The sequence below is a fragment of the Rhinoraja longicauda genome, chromosome 1 (genome assembly GCF_053455715.1).
Source record: "Rhinoraja longicauda isolate Sanriku21f chromosome 1, sRhiLon1.1, whole genome shotgun sequence".
In the NCBI taxonomy this organism is placed as follows: Eukaryota; Metazoa; Chordata; class Chondrichthyes; order Rajiformes; family Arhynchobatidae; genus Rhinoraja; species Rhinoraja longicauda.
In genome coordinates this window covers 108059589-108078470 of record NC_135953.1, presented here as the reverse complement: position 1 = coordinate 108078470, position 18882 = coordinate 108059589, and the positions used below count along the sequence as shown (strand labels likewise).

At 39.5% G+C, this 18882-nt stretch overlaps 1 protein-coding gene across 2 annotated transcripts in view; it reads left to right on the top strand.

The window, feature by feature from the left end:
- Positions 1-247: 247 nt before the first annotated feature.
- LOC144600259 (uncharacterized) overlaps positions 248-18882 on the top strand; it is a 31144-nt gene continuing 12509 nt past the window's right edge. The window contains exons 1-6 of one of the 2 annotated variants that reach the window (XM_078411836.1): positions 248-714; positions 4319-4449; positions 8500-8558; positions 8756-8908; positions 10786-10999; positions 14990-15136. In XM_078411836.1, coding sequence (XP_078267962.1) covers positions 520-714; positions 4319-4449; positions 8500-8558; positions 8756-8908; positions 10786-10999; positions 14990-15136 — 899 coding nt within the window. In that variant the 5' untranslated portion in view covers positions 248-519. The remainder of the gene's footprint in view (positions 715-4318; positions 4450-8499; positions 8559-8755; positions 8909-10785; positions 11000-14989; positions 15137-18882) is intronic. The other variant, XM_078411843.1, reaches the window with a different exon arrangement.

Genomic DNA, 18882 nt, shown 5'->3' with positions numbered 1-18882 from the left:
TTTGTATAGTGTATTCTGGTGGTGGGTTCTGTTTTTGGTTTTATTGTATTGTATATATTATTTGAATATTTGAATAAATATTTTTGATTAAAAAATAAATAAAAGAGCGGTCGGCCACTCGCCCTCCCTCTCCGCTGCTCGCCTGCCTCTGTGATACAACGCGGCCTCAAGTCCGCCTGGGAACTGTGACAACGACCAAACGTTACAAAAATCTCCATGGTTACAGCGGCGTCGCTGCTGCTCTGCGGTGAACCTGAGCAAACACCCCAGCATTGCTGTCGGGAAGTACAACCGACCCACACCCCTAACTGGATTGAAAGTATCATTTAACATTGGCCCACTGGACGCTCATTTCCTCGGGTCTGGGATGGGGATTACTTTAACTAGTGCTCGGGTTGTGTCGCTCAGCTCGGGTTGTGTCTCAGGCTGAGACAACCCTGCATGGCACAGCGCCAGGACACTTGGTGCAACTTGGCCGGTTGCTTTGGTACCGCTGTCCGTGCGGTAGCTTGAATTCCTATGGAGTTCAGCTCGATGCTCCCCGATTCTTCGGCGACGTGTTCCCCTAAATCTCGACACCGCTGCACCCCGACTTTGGATCATGAGGAAGGCGATGGTGGAAGGCGGACTGAGGTCTGGTGCAGTGACAGGTCCCTTGATCTTTGCAGGAACAACCTAACCTGCCTGAAGTGTGACATGCCGAGATTTATCGAGGTAAATCTGCCTTTAACTTGTCCTCCCCCTGTCCCCTTCCTTGCCTCAGCCTTTACATTTCACGCCTCCTCTCTCCTGATCTGACACTCCTTATGTCTTCTTTTCACCTTTAGCCTTTTTCCCTTACTCCACTCATTAATCCCTCCACCCACTTGACATTTCCCCCCTCCTAACTTGCCAGGCTTTCATATCATATCATATATATACAGCCGGAAACAGGCCTTTTCGGCCCTCCAAGTCCGTGCCGCCCAGCGATCCCCGTACATTAACACTATCCTACACCCACTAGGGAAAATTTTTACATTTACCCAGCCAATTAACCTACATACCTGTACGTCTTTGGAGTGTGGGTGGAAACCGAAGATCTCGGAGGAACCCCACGCAGGTCACGGGGAGAACGTACAAACTCCTTTCTTTACCACCTCTCTCCCCCCCCCCCCAACTCCTATCAGTCTGAAGAAGGATCCCAACCAGAATCATTGCCTGTACATTCCTCCACAGATGCTGCCTGACCCTCTGAGTTGCTCCAGCATTTTTGTTTTGTTTTTGCTGCAGATTCCTGCATCTGCAGGTTCTTGTGCCTTTATTTTGTTTATCCTTTCGTTTTCTCTCAACTGCTTGTTAACTACACATGACTATTTACCATGCCCCATTTATTCCTAGAAATGCATCTTAGATTTAGACATAGGAGAAAAGTTGCACAATCAAGTCTGGGTTCTACAATTTAGAATCAGGGGATAGTGGGATAAGAAAGTGTAAGGAAATCATTTACAGGCAGTCCTTTAAAATCCACAAATTGATATATAGTTAGTGATCATTTGAAAGGAGAAGGCTTAATCTAGAGCAAACAACATTAAGAGAAAATTAGTTTTCAGATATCATCAAATTTCTTCCATTTGATGCCAATTTTTCTTGTGTTTTAATTGGGCAATGGTATTAAGCAAGAAACAGAAGTTTTCATTGCCATTTTACTTCCATAGGACCTCTTAAATCTGTAGTGCATAGCTGCTGTCATCCACACCATGAAATCACTACAGATGGCCATTTTATGGCACTTGCTTGGCAATACTTTCATGCTTGATCAGTAGGCATCTCAGGTAATCTCTTCAAATTGAGTTTTTCCATTTCTATTATGAAATTGTGCTCAGCAAGTCCAGACCTCTGCCTTGTAAAGCCATGCTATTATCCAACCCAGCTCAGCTAATTTGCTGCAGATGAAGGCTGGAACCTTTTTATATAATTTAGTGACTCACTGGAGTAACTTATTAAACAGTTGAGAAAGTTTCTATACAATATTTTTCCAATATGAATGTAATTTGTGCCAAATATATTTAGTCAGAAGTTAGGAAAAAAAAAAGTAAAGTATTGTGGTAGTAATGTGGAAAGTTATCTTTGCAGTGAGCAACTTTAAAAAACTTTATTGAATATCATATCATGCTTTTCTTGTGTATCTATTTGACCCGTGCCCAAGAAGAAATGATCTGTCTCGATGACCACCATCCGGTAGCACTTACATACACAATAATGAGGTGCATTGAGAGGTTCGTTATGTCCTGAATTTACTCCTGCCTCAGAAATGACCTGGATCATTTTCAATTTCCCTATCGCTACAAGAAGTAAACAGTAGATGCTCTCTCACTGGCTCTCCACTTTGCTCTGGAACATCTGGATAACAGGAATGCATACATCAAGCTGCTGTTCATTAACTGCTGTTCAGCATTCAACATTATAATCCACTCCAAACCTATCGCCAAGATTCAGGTCTTGTGACTCTGTACCTCCCTTTGCAACTGAATCCTTGACTTCCTAATCAGCAGATCTCAACCAGTGCAGATTGGTAACAGCATCTCTTCCTCACAGACCATTAACATAGATGCACCTCAAGGTTGTGTGTATACCCATTGCTCTCCTCTCTTTATACCCGTGATTGTGTGGCTAAGCACAGATCCAATGCCATCTACAAATTCAATACCATTATTGTTGGCAAAGGTTTTGTGGTGATGAGTCAGCATACAGGAGGGAAATGGAACTGTTGGGTTGAGTGGTGCCACAACAACAACCTCTCACTCAACGTCAACAAAACCAAAGAACTCATCATTGACTTTAGAAAGGGGAAGTCGGGAGATCACATGGCAGTTTCCATCAGTGGGTTGGTGGTGGAGAGAGTTAGCAACTTCAAATAATTGGGTGTTGACATCTCTGACGCCTTGTCCTGGCCCCTCACACTGATGTAATAATGAAGGTGTGCATCTACTTTCTCGAAGTTTAAAGAGATTTGGCATGTGACCAAACACTCTAACAAACTCCTACATGTGCACTGAAGAAAGTATTCTGACTGGATATGCCATCCCCTGGTGTGACAATTCCAATGCACAGGAATACAAGATCGTGCAGTGAGTGGTGGACTCAGCCTGGTCCATCATAGGTACAAACCTCCAAACCATCAAAAGCATCTACATAAAGCCTCAAAAGTCTGACATCTATCATCTAGGATCCAGACCATTCCTTCTTCTCGCTGTGTCGGTACAAGAAGTCCCAGACCACCAGTTTCAGAAACAGTTAGTTTTCTACAACTATTAGGTTCTTCAACTGACCTGCACATCTTAAATCTTACCTCGGTAATGCTACACTATGCACCATTTGGAGAAACAAGGAACTGCAGGTGCTGGTTTACAAAAAAGGTCACAAATGCTGGCATAACTCGCCTCCGGCAGTATTCCTGAAGAATATGTATAGGCAATATTTCGATCGGGACCCTTGTTCAGGATCCCAACCTCTATGGACCACCTCTTGCACTATGATGGACAGGTTTTGGTTTTTTGTTGTTGTAATTATGTTTTTGCACTAAAGTATTTTTTGCACAGTTTTTTTATTTTACCTCCCTTGTAGAATGTATGTCTAACTTATGTTCAATTTAGTTTTGTGTGTTGCCTGTGTCTATGTGTCTGTGATGCTACTGCAAGCAAGATTTTCATTGTACCTACATCTCACCATACTTGTGCATTTGATAACAAACTCGAAGCTCCATCTCTTTTTTTTTTACCAATACTCATGTGTGTTAAATTTCAATTAAATCAAAAGGATAATTGGGGACAAGCACAACTAGAGACCATCATTAAAAGATAGGTACCAAGAAAACTAAGCGAGAATTCAAAATAAATGTTGTTATTCAAAATTCGGTGAGAATATCAAACTCTCATGATTAATATAAATGTATTTCAGGAGAAGCAGGACAAGAGTATGTGAGAGAAAGGAACAAAGTATTGTACTTGTAGACAGACATAAGAGACACAGGAGAAGACTTCAGTATTCATAGATGCCAGTTTGTTCTGCCTGTGCTCAATAGCCTGTTTCTGAATCATATAATCCATGTAATCCTGTGTCAGTAACAGGCAGTTCTGTTAGGATCGCAAATTCATTTTTAATACCTACCAGTTTAATTTATTGTATCATTTATTTGTCTACATTTCTGTGGCCTGTTGCAATAAGATACATAATGATTGTCTATTTTGAGCTATTATATGCACATGCGGATTAAAGTTAACAAAATAGCAAATGCTTTATGTTATCACTCCTAGCATTAATATCTTCTGATCTCCTGCAGCATCTCTATCTGGAGGGCAATTTGCTACAAGAGTTGCCAGGGGAACTATTTGACCACCTGCCACAGCTTGTCTGGTTAGATTTACGAAAGAATAAACTGGAGAAACTGCCTGCTAGCATTGGAAAGCACAGGTATTGAACCAGAATCCTCCGTGTTGTGTAGCACGAGGGTATTGCAGCATTACACTCCATCATTGCACCCTGGGGATTGATTGCTATTTCATTGAACTGCTTCTGAAACTGCAACACTTCCGTTGGTAGAATTTCTGCTGTCATTTCTCTTCAATATTCACTGATGAATAAAGGTCGCTTTGCAAGTCAGTGGGAAACATCCCAGCAAGCTCATGTCTGTAAGACTAAAGGGACATGATGAAAATGTCTTTAAAAATGTTTTTTTGAAAGAAACTGACCCCACTTTAACGATTTTTCAAGATACCATTATATCTTGGAGGATCATTTATCTGGGAGCCCACTTCACTGACATAGTGCCTGGCTCCACAACGAATGCTGGCTATCAATGCTGTCCCAAATGCCAGTGGAGAAATAATTTTTAATGGCTGGAAAGGGTTCATCTGTAATACTTGCCTTAAGGTTACCAGGGTATTTTAGAGTGGCACGGTTGCATTGGGTGCATCCATTTGAAGGCCAAATAAATTACTTGTTTAAGTCATGGGAGCAGAATTAGGCCATTCCACACATCGAGTTTACTCTGCCATGGCTGATCTATCGTTCCTTCTCAACCCCATTCTACTTTCTCCTTGTAACCTTTGACAGATTTTTGATTAGTAACGGTGTCAATCTCCGCTTTAAAAATACACAATGACTTGGTCTCCACAGATTCACCACCCACTGACTAAAGAAATTCTTCCTCGTCTCCTTTCTGAAGGTATGTCCATTTATTCTGAGGCAGTACCCCCTGGTCCTAAACTCTCCCACTGGTGAAAACATCCTCTCCACATCCATTCTATCCAAGCCATTCACTAATAGAAACATAAAAACAGAAAATAGGTGCAGAAGTAGGCCATTCAGCTCTTCGAGCCAGCACCACCATTCAATATGATCATGGCTGATCATCCAAAATCAGTACCCCATTCCGGCTTTTTTCCCATATCCCTTGATTTCCTTAGCCTGAAGAGCTAAATCTAAATCTCTCAGTGGATTGGCCTCCACTGCCTTCTGTGGCAGAGAATTCCACAGATTCACAACTCTCTGGGTCAAAACATTTTTTTCTCATCTCAGTCCTAAATGGCCAACCCCTTATTCTTAAACTGTGACCCCTGGTTCTGGACTCCCCCAACATTGGGAACATTTTTCTTGCAATCCTCCAAGAATTTTATATTTCTATAAAATCCCCTCTCATCCTTCTAAATTCCAGCAAATACAAGCCCAGTCGACCCAATCTTTCATCATACGTCAGTCCCGCCATCCCGGGAATTAACCTGGCGAATCTGTGCAGCACTCCCTCAATAGCAATAATGTCCTTCCTCAAAATAGGAGACCAAAATTGCATACAATATTCCAGGTGCGGTCTCACCAGGCTCAACTGCAATAGGACCTCCTTGCTCCTAAACTCAAATCCTCTCGCAATGAAGCCCATTGGCTTTCTTCACTGCCTACTGTACCTGTGTGCTTATTTTCAGTGACTGATGTACAAGCACACCCAGGTCTCGTTGTACCTCCCCTTCACCTAATCTGACACCATTCAGATAATAATCTGCCTTCTTGTTCTTGCCACCAAAGTGGATAACCTCACATTTATCTACATTATATTGCATCTGCCATGCTTCTGCCCACTTGCCCAACTTATCCAAGTCACCCTGCAACTTCATAGCATCCTCTTCGCAGCTCACACTGCCACCCAACTTTGTGCCATCTGCAAACATAGAGATGTCACATTTAATTCCCTCGTCTAAATCGTTAATATATATTGTAAACAACTGGGGTCCCAGCACTGAGCCTTGCGGCACCCCACTAGTCACTGCCTGCCATTTTGAAAAGGACCCGTTAATTCCTACACTTTGCTTCCTGTCTGCCAACCAGTTCACTATCCATGTCAATACCCTACCCCCAATATCATGTGCTCTAATTTTGCACACTAATCGCTTATGTGGGACCTTGTCAAAGGCTTTTTGAAACTCCAGATACACCACATCCACTGGCTCTTCCTTATCCATTCTACTTGTTATATCCTCAAAAAATTCCAAAAGATTAGTCAAGCATGATTTTCCCTTCATAAATCCACGCTGACTTTGATTGATCCCGTCACTGATTTCCAAATGCGCTGCTATAACATCTTTAATAATCGACTCCAGCATCTTCCTCATTACTGATGTAGCACTAACTGGTCTAAATATCCCTGTTTTCTCTCTCCTTTCTTAAAAAGTGGAGTTACATTGGCTACCCTCCAGTCCACAGGAACTGATCAAGAGTCGAGAGACAATAGACAATAGATGCAGGAGTAGGCCATTCGGCCCTTCGAGCCTGACTGAAAAAGTGTTTTCTCATCTCCGTTCTAAATGACCTACCCCTTATTCTTAAACTGTGGCCTCTGGTTCTGGACATTGGAAAATGAACACCAATGCATCCACGATTTCTCAGGCCACCTCATTGAGTACTCTGGGATGCAGACCATCAGGCCCTGGGGATTTATCTGCTTTCAGCCCCAACAGTTTACCTAACACCATTTTCTGACTAATGTGGATTCCCTTCAATTCCTCCCTCTCACTAGATCCTCGGTCCCCTAGTATTTCCAAGTGATTGTTTGTGTCTTCCTTAGTGAAGACATAACCAAAGTTCTCGACTGTTCTGCCATTTCCTTGTTTCCCATTATAAATTCACCTGTCTGACTGTAAGGGACCTACATTCGTTTTCACTCATCTTTTCCTTTTTACACACCTATAGAAACATTTACAGTCAGTTTTTATATTCCCCGCAAGCTTTCTCTCATGCTCTTTTTTTCCTCCTCTTAATTAACCCTTTTGTCCTGCTCCATTGAGTTCTAAATTTCTCCTCGTCCTCTGGTTTGCAGCTTCTTCTGGCCAATTTATATGCCTCTTCCTTGGCTTTAACACTATCCTTGACTTTCGCTTGGGCAGCTTACAGCCCATTGGTATGAATATTGATTTCTCTCACTTCAGGTAGCCCCGGCATTCCCTCTCTCTCTATCCCTCCCCTACGCAAATCGCACTAGCTTCTCATTTTCACCCTACAGGAAGCTTACAATGGCCTGTTTCCTTTATCATCGTTACTTTTTTGCATATCTTTCATTCATTGTTCTTTATCTCTCCACATCACCATCCATATCTCTAATTTCCCTTATCCCTAACCAGTCTGAAGAATAGTCTTGACCCGAAACGTCAACCATTCCTTCTCTCCAGAGATGCTGCCTGTCCCGCTGAGTTACTCCAGCTTTTTGTGTCTATCACCAGATTGTAATGCTTGTGCTTTACGTTGAGTGCAAAACCTTTATTACAGCAACTAGATAATATGGCTTTGGGCCAGGTTGAGATTATTAGTCCCAAACATCCTGATTCCAGTGTTAATCATACTGGATTGTTCAGGATGAATATCTGCTTTCAATGCATTGCTTTGACTCTACTAATTATTCCCTCAGTCGTGTTGTTTAACCTCATCATTTAGGGGATTTTTAAACTGATAACCATGACTGTTTGAGAAAGTGATAATATTCAGAATGACCTCCAGGGCCAGAGGGCATAGCCTCAGAATTAAAGGATGTTCCTTTGGGAAGGAGATGAGGAGGAATTTCTTTAATCAGAGGGTGGTGAATCTGTGGAATTCTTTGCCACAAAAGACTGTAGAGGCCAAGTCAATGGATATTTTTAAGGCAGAGATAGATTCTTGATTAGTATGGGTGTCAAGGGTTATGGGGAGAAGGCAAGAGAATGGGGTTAGGAGGGAGAGATAGATCAGCCATGATTGAATGGTGGAGTAGACTTTATGGATCAAATGGTCTAATTCTGCTACTATCACTTATGACCTGATGATAATGCTTTTTTTTTGCAATTATCTGCATATAGTGTTACCTTTGTACATAGATTGAGAAGAACAAACAAAATTCATTATTGTAGCAATACAGAAAATGCCTGAAGGTACTTAGCAGTTAAGCAGTAGAATAAACTTAATATCTAATGTGATTAATGGCAGTTAAGAATTATTTTTCAGATGTCTTCGAGCACTACTGTTGGAGACAAATCCACTCAGAGAGTTACCTATTGAACTTGGTAAGTATCATTGCATAATAGTGGAAAATGAAACTGCATTTTTTAATATGCTGCTTTCATTAACATTTGTCAAACAAGTCAGTTAATTTTCATGATGATATCAGTGAAACTATTTTGTGAGCACTGAATTTGTGGTATCTATTTTGTTTACAGCGCAGTTTCTTGGCATTATAAATTAATACTGTTTTATTTTTCAGGAAATGTACAGTCCCTTAAAGCACTTAATCTGAGGAACTGTCCACTCCAGTTTCCACCATCGGAAGTAGTAAATCTAGGCACACAAATTATTCTTTCCTTTCTTCGGGAGCAAGCTTGTAAACCTCTTCTTCAAACGCTAAATCTAGAAGCAGGTAGCACTTGAAAATCTATAATTATTTTTAATTTGCAGAACTGATGTAGATAGTTTCAAAAGAATAATTTAATGTATATTTTTGATCGCAAAATGTATTGTATAGAAAATGAAATCCTGTTGCTTCACATGTCTGGATTGATGATAATACAAATTACATGAGACAATCCTTTTATCAAACAACAATCTGATCATTCCCTTCTGCAAACTATTCAAACTCTTTATATTTTGGAGCCAACCCTATTAAATTTGGAGTTGAGGAATACCTTGCTGAAAAACTTTTGGGACAAAAGCTAAGCGATGTTTATAAAAAAAAGCTTGCAATGATTCAATATCAGAAGAGATCAGCAAGTATTGATAGTTATCTGAATGATGTAATAAATAGCAGTACATTAGAGATGGTTGGCATAAACAGTGAAATTCAACTTACTTGAGTGCACAAAATGGGAAGTAATGGAACAACATTGTGGGCAGCACCATGGTGCAGCTAGTAGAGCAGCTGACACACAGTGTCAGAGACCCAGCTTCAATCCTGACCTCAGGTGCTGTCTGTTTGCACGTTCCTAATGTGACTGCGTGTGTTTCCTCTACGTGGATTTGTAGGTTAATTATCCACTGTAAATTGACCCTAGTGTGTAGGAAGTGGATGTGAAAGTGGGATAACATAGAACCAGTGTGAATGGGTGATCGATGATCGTCACGGACATGATGGACCAAAGGGCCTGTTTCCATGCCTTATTTCTAAACGAAACTAAATTGGACACACCAATTTAACATCAGTAGAGTTATTGTTCAATAACTAAAAATATCCTGCTTTCTAGTTAAAACCTGCAGCTGCTGGGGGTACACTATTTTGTCTCTCTACTGGTACATGCTGTTTATCTTACTCTGCAAAATTATTTATCACATAACAAATATGCAGTTGGTGTTAATTTATGTCATGGCATTCTCTTCACTTGTGTTAATTATTTGATGATGAGTGCATCATCAGAGAGGAAAATAATATACATTGGAACATTTCAAAAAATTGTGAACAGGTTCCCAATGGCTTAAAGCATCAGGTTCTGCAGCCTGTCAAAGGACACAAACTTGCAATCAATATTTCTGCATAATCTCTTTTGTATTCAATTACCAAGATTAATTCTCCGAAAAAAAGATGCACAGTGTTCCCAATTTTGACCAATGCATAAGAGAAATAAACTGTACTTTCCAGCATAGTATTTTTTTTTACAATCAGGATGCAAACAGCTCAAAATATGTGGTCATGGGTCATCAGGTTACTGAAGCAGCACTGTGGCTAAACTGGTTTCAGTCAATATTTCACGTAGATACCAACGTCCACTATTTCCTAATATTCTATGTTGCATGTGTTGAAGCAATTGCACACAACTAGCTAACTCTGAAATGCAGTTAAAACTAGGCTTTGTGGGAGGAGAGAGAGGATTTCATTAAAAAGATGTAAAAACACACTTTTGACAAATCCAATACCAACCCCTTAAGCTAGTCGCTGTTTGTGATTATTGTTCCATTACTTCCCATCTTCTGCACTCGATTAAGTTTAACTTTACCTTGTTTATGGCAATCATCTAAAATCAGTTAGGCCTTCCTTGCAGACTTTTATAATTAGTTAATGGCATAATTGTATTTGTTTGAAATTTCAGGGTTTCTTTGGTAATGCTGTCTTTTATGGAAGGAGGGAGTTGTATTACAATTCTCTGCAGGCAATTACTGCAAAAGATAAAAATGTTAGCTCTTATTAATTTTATGTACATAGACAAAAATAAGCAATTGATTCTAATTATAGGAGCTCAAACCTTTAGTAACAATATACAAACTATTATTTTATTGTTTCCATTAGTTTCTTTCTTATTTTTGCAGGTCCAGATCACTACATTAAAAAAGCAACTCAGCTCCATAGAGTAATGAAGATGCAAAATTCACTGGAGATTCATTCGAAGATCCAGAATAAAGATGAGCTCCAAAGATCCACAAAATCATTACTATCAGTCGAAAGTCAAAGACTTCATGATAAGTTTGTCCATAAACCAGTGATCTATAGCACCATAATCGACAGAAACCATTTTTTGGAAAGGTATGTAATGTTTCATCATACATATTAGCAATTATTTAATTATCGTAAGCATGAATGCAATTTGAATGGAAACAACAAAATAAGAAAACTGACAGTTTATAGCCATTCTAATGAAGTATTTCTGACTTGAAATGTTAACTCTTGTGTTTTTCTCCACAATTACTACCTGGCCTGCTGAGTGTTTCCAGCATTTTCTGCTTTTATTTTAGATTTTCAGCATCGACTGTTTTCTTTTAATGTTCATTGATCATTGTTGTAACCAGTTCAATATAAATCATGGCTTAAATCAATTTTGGAAGTCGCAGAAACTCTATAGCATACAATTTTCATCCACGTACTCCTGCAAGTCATTGCTTTTGACTTTAAATCTGAAAATCCTCGCCACGTAATGGACTAAAACGGGTCAAGAAGTTAGCTCACCCACTTTCTCAATAGCAATCAGAGATGGCTAATAAATAACATGTGGACAACATCTTATATAATTGCAGGGAATGAATACATATGCCACATTATTTTGGTCAGTAAGACTTTAATGAATAATAGACTTGCTGATGTACAACCTCACATGTTTGTGCAACTGCTAACATATTGTTTAACTGAACAGTTCTTGATGTCTACTAATTTATTTAAACCAATATTTTTACCATGGAAGGTATTTATTTAATCTACTTCATAAAGATCATTAATGTGTATTCAGATTTCTTAATTCGAAATGAAAGAATGATGATGGCTGGGGAATGAAACATCATTTGAAGATGCTGGAAGAGCTCAGTAGATAAAGCCGCAGGTGGATGAAAATAATTGTGTTTCTCTGATAAACAGGCTGCCAAATCATTTTAGAGTTCGTCATTTCCATCAATATCTTGAGATTAGGATTTTAACCTGGAGGTTAATGACAATGGTGGCTACCAAATTCCCATTTGTAAGGGAAGGTTATCAAGTTTAAAGGGATCTTATTATCTCCAGTCTTGTATGCAGACAACTCTCACCCACTTCACATCTAGGGTGACGGAGGAGCTGAAGGAAATTCACATTAGTCAGGAAACGGTGTTATGTAGACTGATGTAGAACCAGGGGTCACAGCTTAAGGATAAGGGTCTTTTAGGACCGAGATGAGAAAACATTTTTTCACACAGAGAGTGGTGAGTCTGTGGAATTCTCTGCCACAGAAGGTAGTTGAGGCCAGTTCATTGGCTATATTTAAGAGGGAGTTAGATGTGGCCCTTGTGGCTAAAGGGATCAGGGGGTATGGAGAGAAGGCAGGTACAGGTTACTGAGCTGGATGATCAGCCATGATCATATTGAATGGCGGTGCAGGCTCGAAGGGCCGAATGGCCCACCCCTGCACCTATTTTCTATGTTTCTATGTTTCTATGTAACTCTGCAAGACAGGCAGCATTTCTGGAGAGAAGGAATGGGTGACTTTTCGGGTCGAAGGGTCTTGACCCGAAACGTCACCCATTCCTTCTCTCCAGAGATGCTGCCTGTCCCGTTGAGTTACTCCAGCTTTTTGTGTCTATTTTCGGTTTCCTAAGATATTTTCCTTGATTAAAAATTAAAGATTTAGTTGGGTAACAGTGTTCAACTCTGGAGGGCATTTGCTTGTGAAATTGGAACCTCGGTACTTAGATTTCTTTCCTATTCAGATGATCAAATTTTGATTTAAAAGTACAGTCCTCCCCAGTTTTAAAAAAAACTGCCTTACCGTGGTGACATTTTGCAAGCAGCACAACATAAGAGGATCAAATATAACAGTTATTTGCACTAATATTGGGCTTTATGATTTATTGAAGCTTTTTTTTGTTTATTGTGTTATCTGTGAGTACTGTGTTTATAGACCTGCCGTGCTGCTGCAAGTAAGAATTTCATTGATCCGTTTTCAGTACATATGACAATTAAACACTCTTGACTCTCAAACACGCACTCAACTGAATTTTGCAGCAATAAATGTTTTAATTTAATTATTCACTTAATGAAAGTTGCATATCTTACAATGAGGGGTAAGGAATAATTTTAGGGATTGTCTTTAAGGCATATCCACATTAACCAGTAATAATTAACAGTCTTTTTGATTGGGTGAATGAGTTATCTGACATTAACAAGCAATTTTTCTTTTTTTTTAATCTCCCTTGAGCATCTGCACTCTTCCATCTGGCAACAGAGCCCATTGCATGAATTCCTTTCAAGATTCAGACTTTATGTTTCAGATTGTCAAAAGAAAGTTAATCTGCTTTTGACTCACTACATCTTTACTACGAGTACTTGCTTCTGACTCTTCTTACCAACTATAGGAGCTGATATTCTCCATGAAAGTTAAGAATTACCGTGCCTCCCATCTATGAATTTTTACATGGCAAACCGAACTCTTCATAATCTGGAGGGGACCTGTAGAAATACCTATTTTGATAGGTAGTGATAGAATGTAGGCTGATTCATGTTTAAATAAATTCTCAATTGTTGTATATAATGAGGATAAATATGTTGTCCACTTTGCTGGGAAAAACAGAAAGGCAAAATTATCATTTGAGCAGCGACATTAGTAAAGGGGGGGGGGGGGGTGGTGGGTGCAGTGGTTCCTACACATCTGTCAATGAAAGTAAGCATGCACGTGCAGGAAGAGGTTAAGAAGACAAATGATATTTGGCTTTCATAATGAGTTGAAATGACTACACGAGTAGGGACATCTTACTGCATTTCTACGAGCCCTTGGTGAGACCACTCCTTAAGTATTGTGCACAATTTTGATTTCCTTATGGAGTCATAGAATCATACAGTCATGTCGCATAGAAACATGCACCTTGACCCACCATGTCCGGACCAACCAACATGCATCCATTTGTGCTCGTCCTGCATTAAAATTGGAGGCAATTTTATTCTCCCCGGATTCCTTCCAGCGTCTTCCCTGATCCCACCACTTCCCTACACACCAGGAGTAGTTTACAATGGCTAGTTGACCTACCTACTTGCAAGGCTTAGCAAGTGGACGAAAACCAGAGCACTCCAGAGAAGCCAAAGGAAACTCCTGCAGTCACAGGGAGAACGTGCAAACTCTACACATGCAACACAATCTACTGGCATTCTTTCTATTGAGGAAGGTTCACCAGATTAATTCCTTAATTCATGGAACGAAATGGAAGGACTGACTAATGAAGTGAGATTAAGACTATTAGATGTTCATTTACAGTAGTTTGGAAGAATGAGGGGGGGACCTCATTAAAACCTATAACATCCCGATGGGAACTAGAAACAGGAAGGATATTTTAAATGGTGCGCAATCCAGAACTGACTAAGAATATGGGGAAACCATTTTTTCCTGACATGAGGAATAATTTCTTCATGCAAGGCTAGTAAATCTGGGGAATTCTCCACCACGAAAGGCATTTAAGACCAAATTGTCAAATATATTGCAGGAGGAATGTGTAAGAAGGAACTGCAGTTGCTGGTTTACACCGAAGATGGACACAAAATGCTGAAGTAACTCAACGGGACATGCAGCATCTCTGAAGGGAAGGAATGGGTGACGTTTCGGGTCAAGACTGAAGAAGGGTCTTAACCTGAAACGTCACCCATTCCTTCTCTCCAGGGACACAGCCTGTCCTGTTGGGTTACTCCAGCATATTGTGTCTATATTACACATGGAGTTAGATATAGTACTACTGCATAAAGAGGAACAAGAAATAAATTTGAATGATCATTCATAATAGTATTAGATGGCAGACCAGGCTTGATGAATGGTCTGCTCCTACTCTTAATTTCTTTGCCCATTTCTATTTCTATAGCAAATAGAAATTTGTCACTTATAATGCATGAAATTGCTGGACAATAGTAACTTGGCAGTGCCCAGGATTTGCTGGATGTTCTTGCAATTAGCTTCAGCCTGCTTTGTTCCATCATCAGAGATCATTTTCACCAAAGTATTCAAAATCCTAGATATTCTCTTTAATAACTTTGGTGCATTCTTCTTAAGCTAATTAGATATTATACCTACAGTGGTGACTGCAGGCAAAACTTTGAAATAAAAGCAAACACCAAGGGTCATACTGGCAATGTACATCAGAAGAGAACTGTTAAGGGAAAAATGCTTCCTTCTTTGAAAGAATTGTTGGAAAAGCAAGATTACTCAGGACAAATTCAAAGGTAAGCAGATTATTAAATGTGACCTCCATAACGCATATGTAATTGATTGAAACATATGTTATAAGAATTCGTCCCATGTGTATAATCTTAAAATATATATTTTTCACATTGCATGTATTGCAATGGAAATTCTGCATTGAGATTTGTTGAGTTTGTCATTTGCCTTGGGTTAAATTTCTTCTTTACTTCTCTGGTCTCTAATTTGCTTAGTCCCTGGGTTGGCTTCAGGCCTGAGGAAACCAAAAGTGGACACATTTCCCTGCGCTCTCTTTTTCATCAATTTAAGAAACACCGGAAGATTTGTTTAAAGAATTGTGTTTTACTTAGATTTCCTATACTTTCACTGAAGTAAAATTCGATAATCAGAAGAAGCCTTGCACTAAATCAACAGTCAGGTCTACACGTGTAGGAAGGAACTGCAGATGCTGGTTTAAACTGAAGATAGACACAAAATGCTGGACTGACGCAGCAGGTCAGACAACATCTCTGGAGAAAAGGAACAGGTGATGTTTCGGGTCGAGACCCTTCTTCAAACTTTTTTTGAGTGCAGGATGGAAATTGGTGGTGAAGTCAATGAAGTCACATATTCCTTTTCGCCAGTCAAGTCTACACGTCAGGTAGCTAGGATACCTGTACCTGAGGAACACAAATCTTTTATCCACACAAATCTATTACCCAACGCATTCATGATCATTTCTCTGAATAAAAAGTGAAGAAATGGCCTACACGGCTTTGCATACAATCATTGGCATTCCCTGTTAGTTGGCTGGGAAAATTGATATTGGGTCTTCTTGATCTTTTATTATCTTTGTGCTGGTCATGCTCTAACAAGATGGGCAAGAAGAGAGATTGTTCATGTTCCCCTTGGATGGGTTGCGATATGCAAACTACTTTACAAACAAAATAAATTTATAGAAAAAAAAAATTGAATCCATTGATCCAGTTAATATTTTCAGCATTCGAAATGAGTGTTTTTTTGCCAACATCCATTCAGGATCCTAAAGGAGAGACATTAACATCCAATAAACCAAGAAAAGGTGGAGAATGAAATTCTTCCTTGTCCTGTCAGGAAATAATCAAGTTATCATTATTCAGAGCACAGAATATCAACAAAAGCTGTTTTATTTCACAAGGAACAGAATGATTGATGTGCTGCCTCTGTATGCAGTGTTCAGGGAAGGTAAAATCACATTGCCTGAAAGATCAGATAATAAACCTTTTTTGGTCATTTTTCAGTTTGTGAAGACGAGGCCAGAAATAAACTCGCACTTCCAGAATTCAAAAAAGTCTTCCATCTGCATTTGTCTGGTCTCATAGAGAAAGTCAAATGAGAACGATCAGAGAGAGATCTACACTCTTGTTTAAACAGGAGAAATTTTAATTCCTACAAGACGTTTTGGTTTAGTGAACAATTTATACTGTGGCTGATGAATATGAAATATTGAAATGACTGGATTTGAAACAACTGTCTTGGTTCCTTATCCACAAAGCAATTACTGGCAAACTGTGCAAGAAGGAGTGCTGCAGATCCAAATCCTAGTGGATTTGTATCTTGGTGTTTGAAGCTATTAGAGTTTATTATAATATTCATGGGCTCAACCGAGATATCCTGGATTTTTCTCAGCAAAAATTGAATATGAAGTGACAAAATAACACTCTTTCACAGGAGACTGCGCTATTGCTATTATATACAAGAACAAATATTGAAATAACTTGATGTCTACACATATGACTTGATGTCTACATATTTGCAAAACATTATTTTATCTTTAACATTTTATTTAAAACATTATTCACAAATTCCTATCGTTACTTGTTATTATCAAACCCATTTTGTGTCAACTACAAGCAGTAACAGATTGGCATCATGGGTTTGAAGGGTCATATAGCCTCTCATTGTATTACCATTCTGCAATCCTTTGTAGAGTCAAACTAACAAATTATTAATCAGTTCCCTATGGCTCACGTTTGTCAGATACCTCAAGATACTTTTCATTTCAATGGGCTGTACAAGTGCAGGCTGCTGTTTAATGAGTGATATTTTGCTCAGAGCTATAAAACAGAAAGCCAAATTGGACTGCATTGTTAAAATTGCATCTAAATTGCATGAATGCATCACATCACTCTCTGAAGAATGCCCCCAATCTGAAATGTCTCATGTAGATGTTCTTCAGAGATACTCTAGCACTTTGTATCTTTTTTTGAAAACCAGCATCTGCAGTTTGTTCTATCTCCACATCACTGTTGCTATTTGGCTTCCACCTGCATTTGCTCAGTTTTCAGGAGTATTGAGCATGAGAGGATGGCACTCAGAGGGACAGAAAATATGTCGACATGGTTTAGGGTCAAAGGATTTGTAAACATGAGAATGGGAGAAGTACCAGTCAGTGGATCAAAAAAACAAGCTACCAATATTACAAGAATATTTGGAGTATTAAGAGACTGATGAATAATCATATTTTGATTGAATCTGATTGCTTCCAGCAGTTCCTCCTAGTAAATTGCTTACTTTGGGGAACATAAGGTTGCTTATTAACATTTGCTGAAGATATTTTTGGTCCAAAAATATCAAAAGATGAGAATAACCAATGTATACAGATGATATGGCGGGACTGTCATATGTTGAAAGATTGGAGCGACTAGGCTTGTATACATTGGAATTTAGAAAAGGATGAGAGGGGATCTTATCGAAACATATAAGATTATTAAGGGGTTGGACACGTTAGAGGCAGGAAACATGCTCCCAATGCTGGGGGAGTCCAGAACAAGGGGCCACAGTTTAAGAATAAGGGGTAGGCCATTTAGAACTGAGATGAGGAAAAACTTTTTCAGTCAGAGAGTTGTGAATCTGTGGATTTCTCTGCCTCAGAAGGCAGTGGAGGCCAATTCTCTGAATGCATTCAAGAGAGAGCTAGATAGAGCTCTTAAGGATAGTGGAGTCAGGGGGTATGGGGAGAAGGCAGGAACGGGGTACTAATTGAGAATGATCTGCTATGATCACATTGAATGGCGGTGCTGGCTCGAAGGGCCGAATGGCCTCCTCCTGCACCTATTGTCTAATGTCTATTGTATGCATTTTCTGCACCTGACCTTTTTTCTCCTATTTGTTGGTTGTCGCTTTTCGACATAGAAAAAGGCTACGGCCCATCACGTCAATGCAAGCTCTCAGGAAATTCTCATTGGCCCCATTCCCCACCTACCTTCTTGGTATCATTCTCACTCACTGGCTCATCAATTCCCCCTTCCCCCCACCTTCCCCCAATACTTTAGCCACCCACCTACTCAGGTAATTTACGGTATCCAATTAACGCACAAGCACTTCTTTGGGATGTGGGAGGCTTTTGGAGCTTTTGAACACACTCGCAGGGAAAAGGTGAAAACCCCACATAGTCCACACACGTCAGGATTGAATCCCGGTCACCTAACCACTTCTGTATTACTGTCTAACATTTAAGCATATATAAGATTGCTAAATGCATCACTAAATCCAAAAGCAAAATTAAAATTAAATGCACAGAACAGAAGTTCACAATAACCGAGGAAGCATCAAAGCTACTGATATCACTTTATTGTTGACTGAAGGATATTTTTGGAAAAATATCTAAAACTGTTATGCAGATTGCAATTGCTACTGTAGAAAGCATACATACATTGTTCCAAGTAGCTAGAAAACACCAATCAGTATGTTATTCATAATCTAATAGTTATTTTGGAATGTTCCCATTCTGTGTCATTGCATTTAAGAT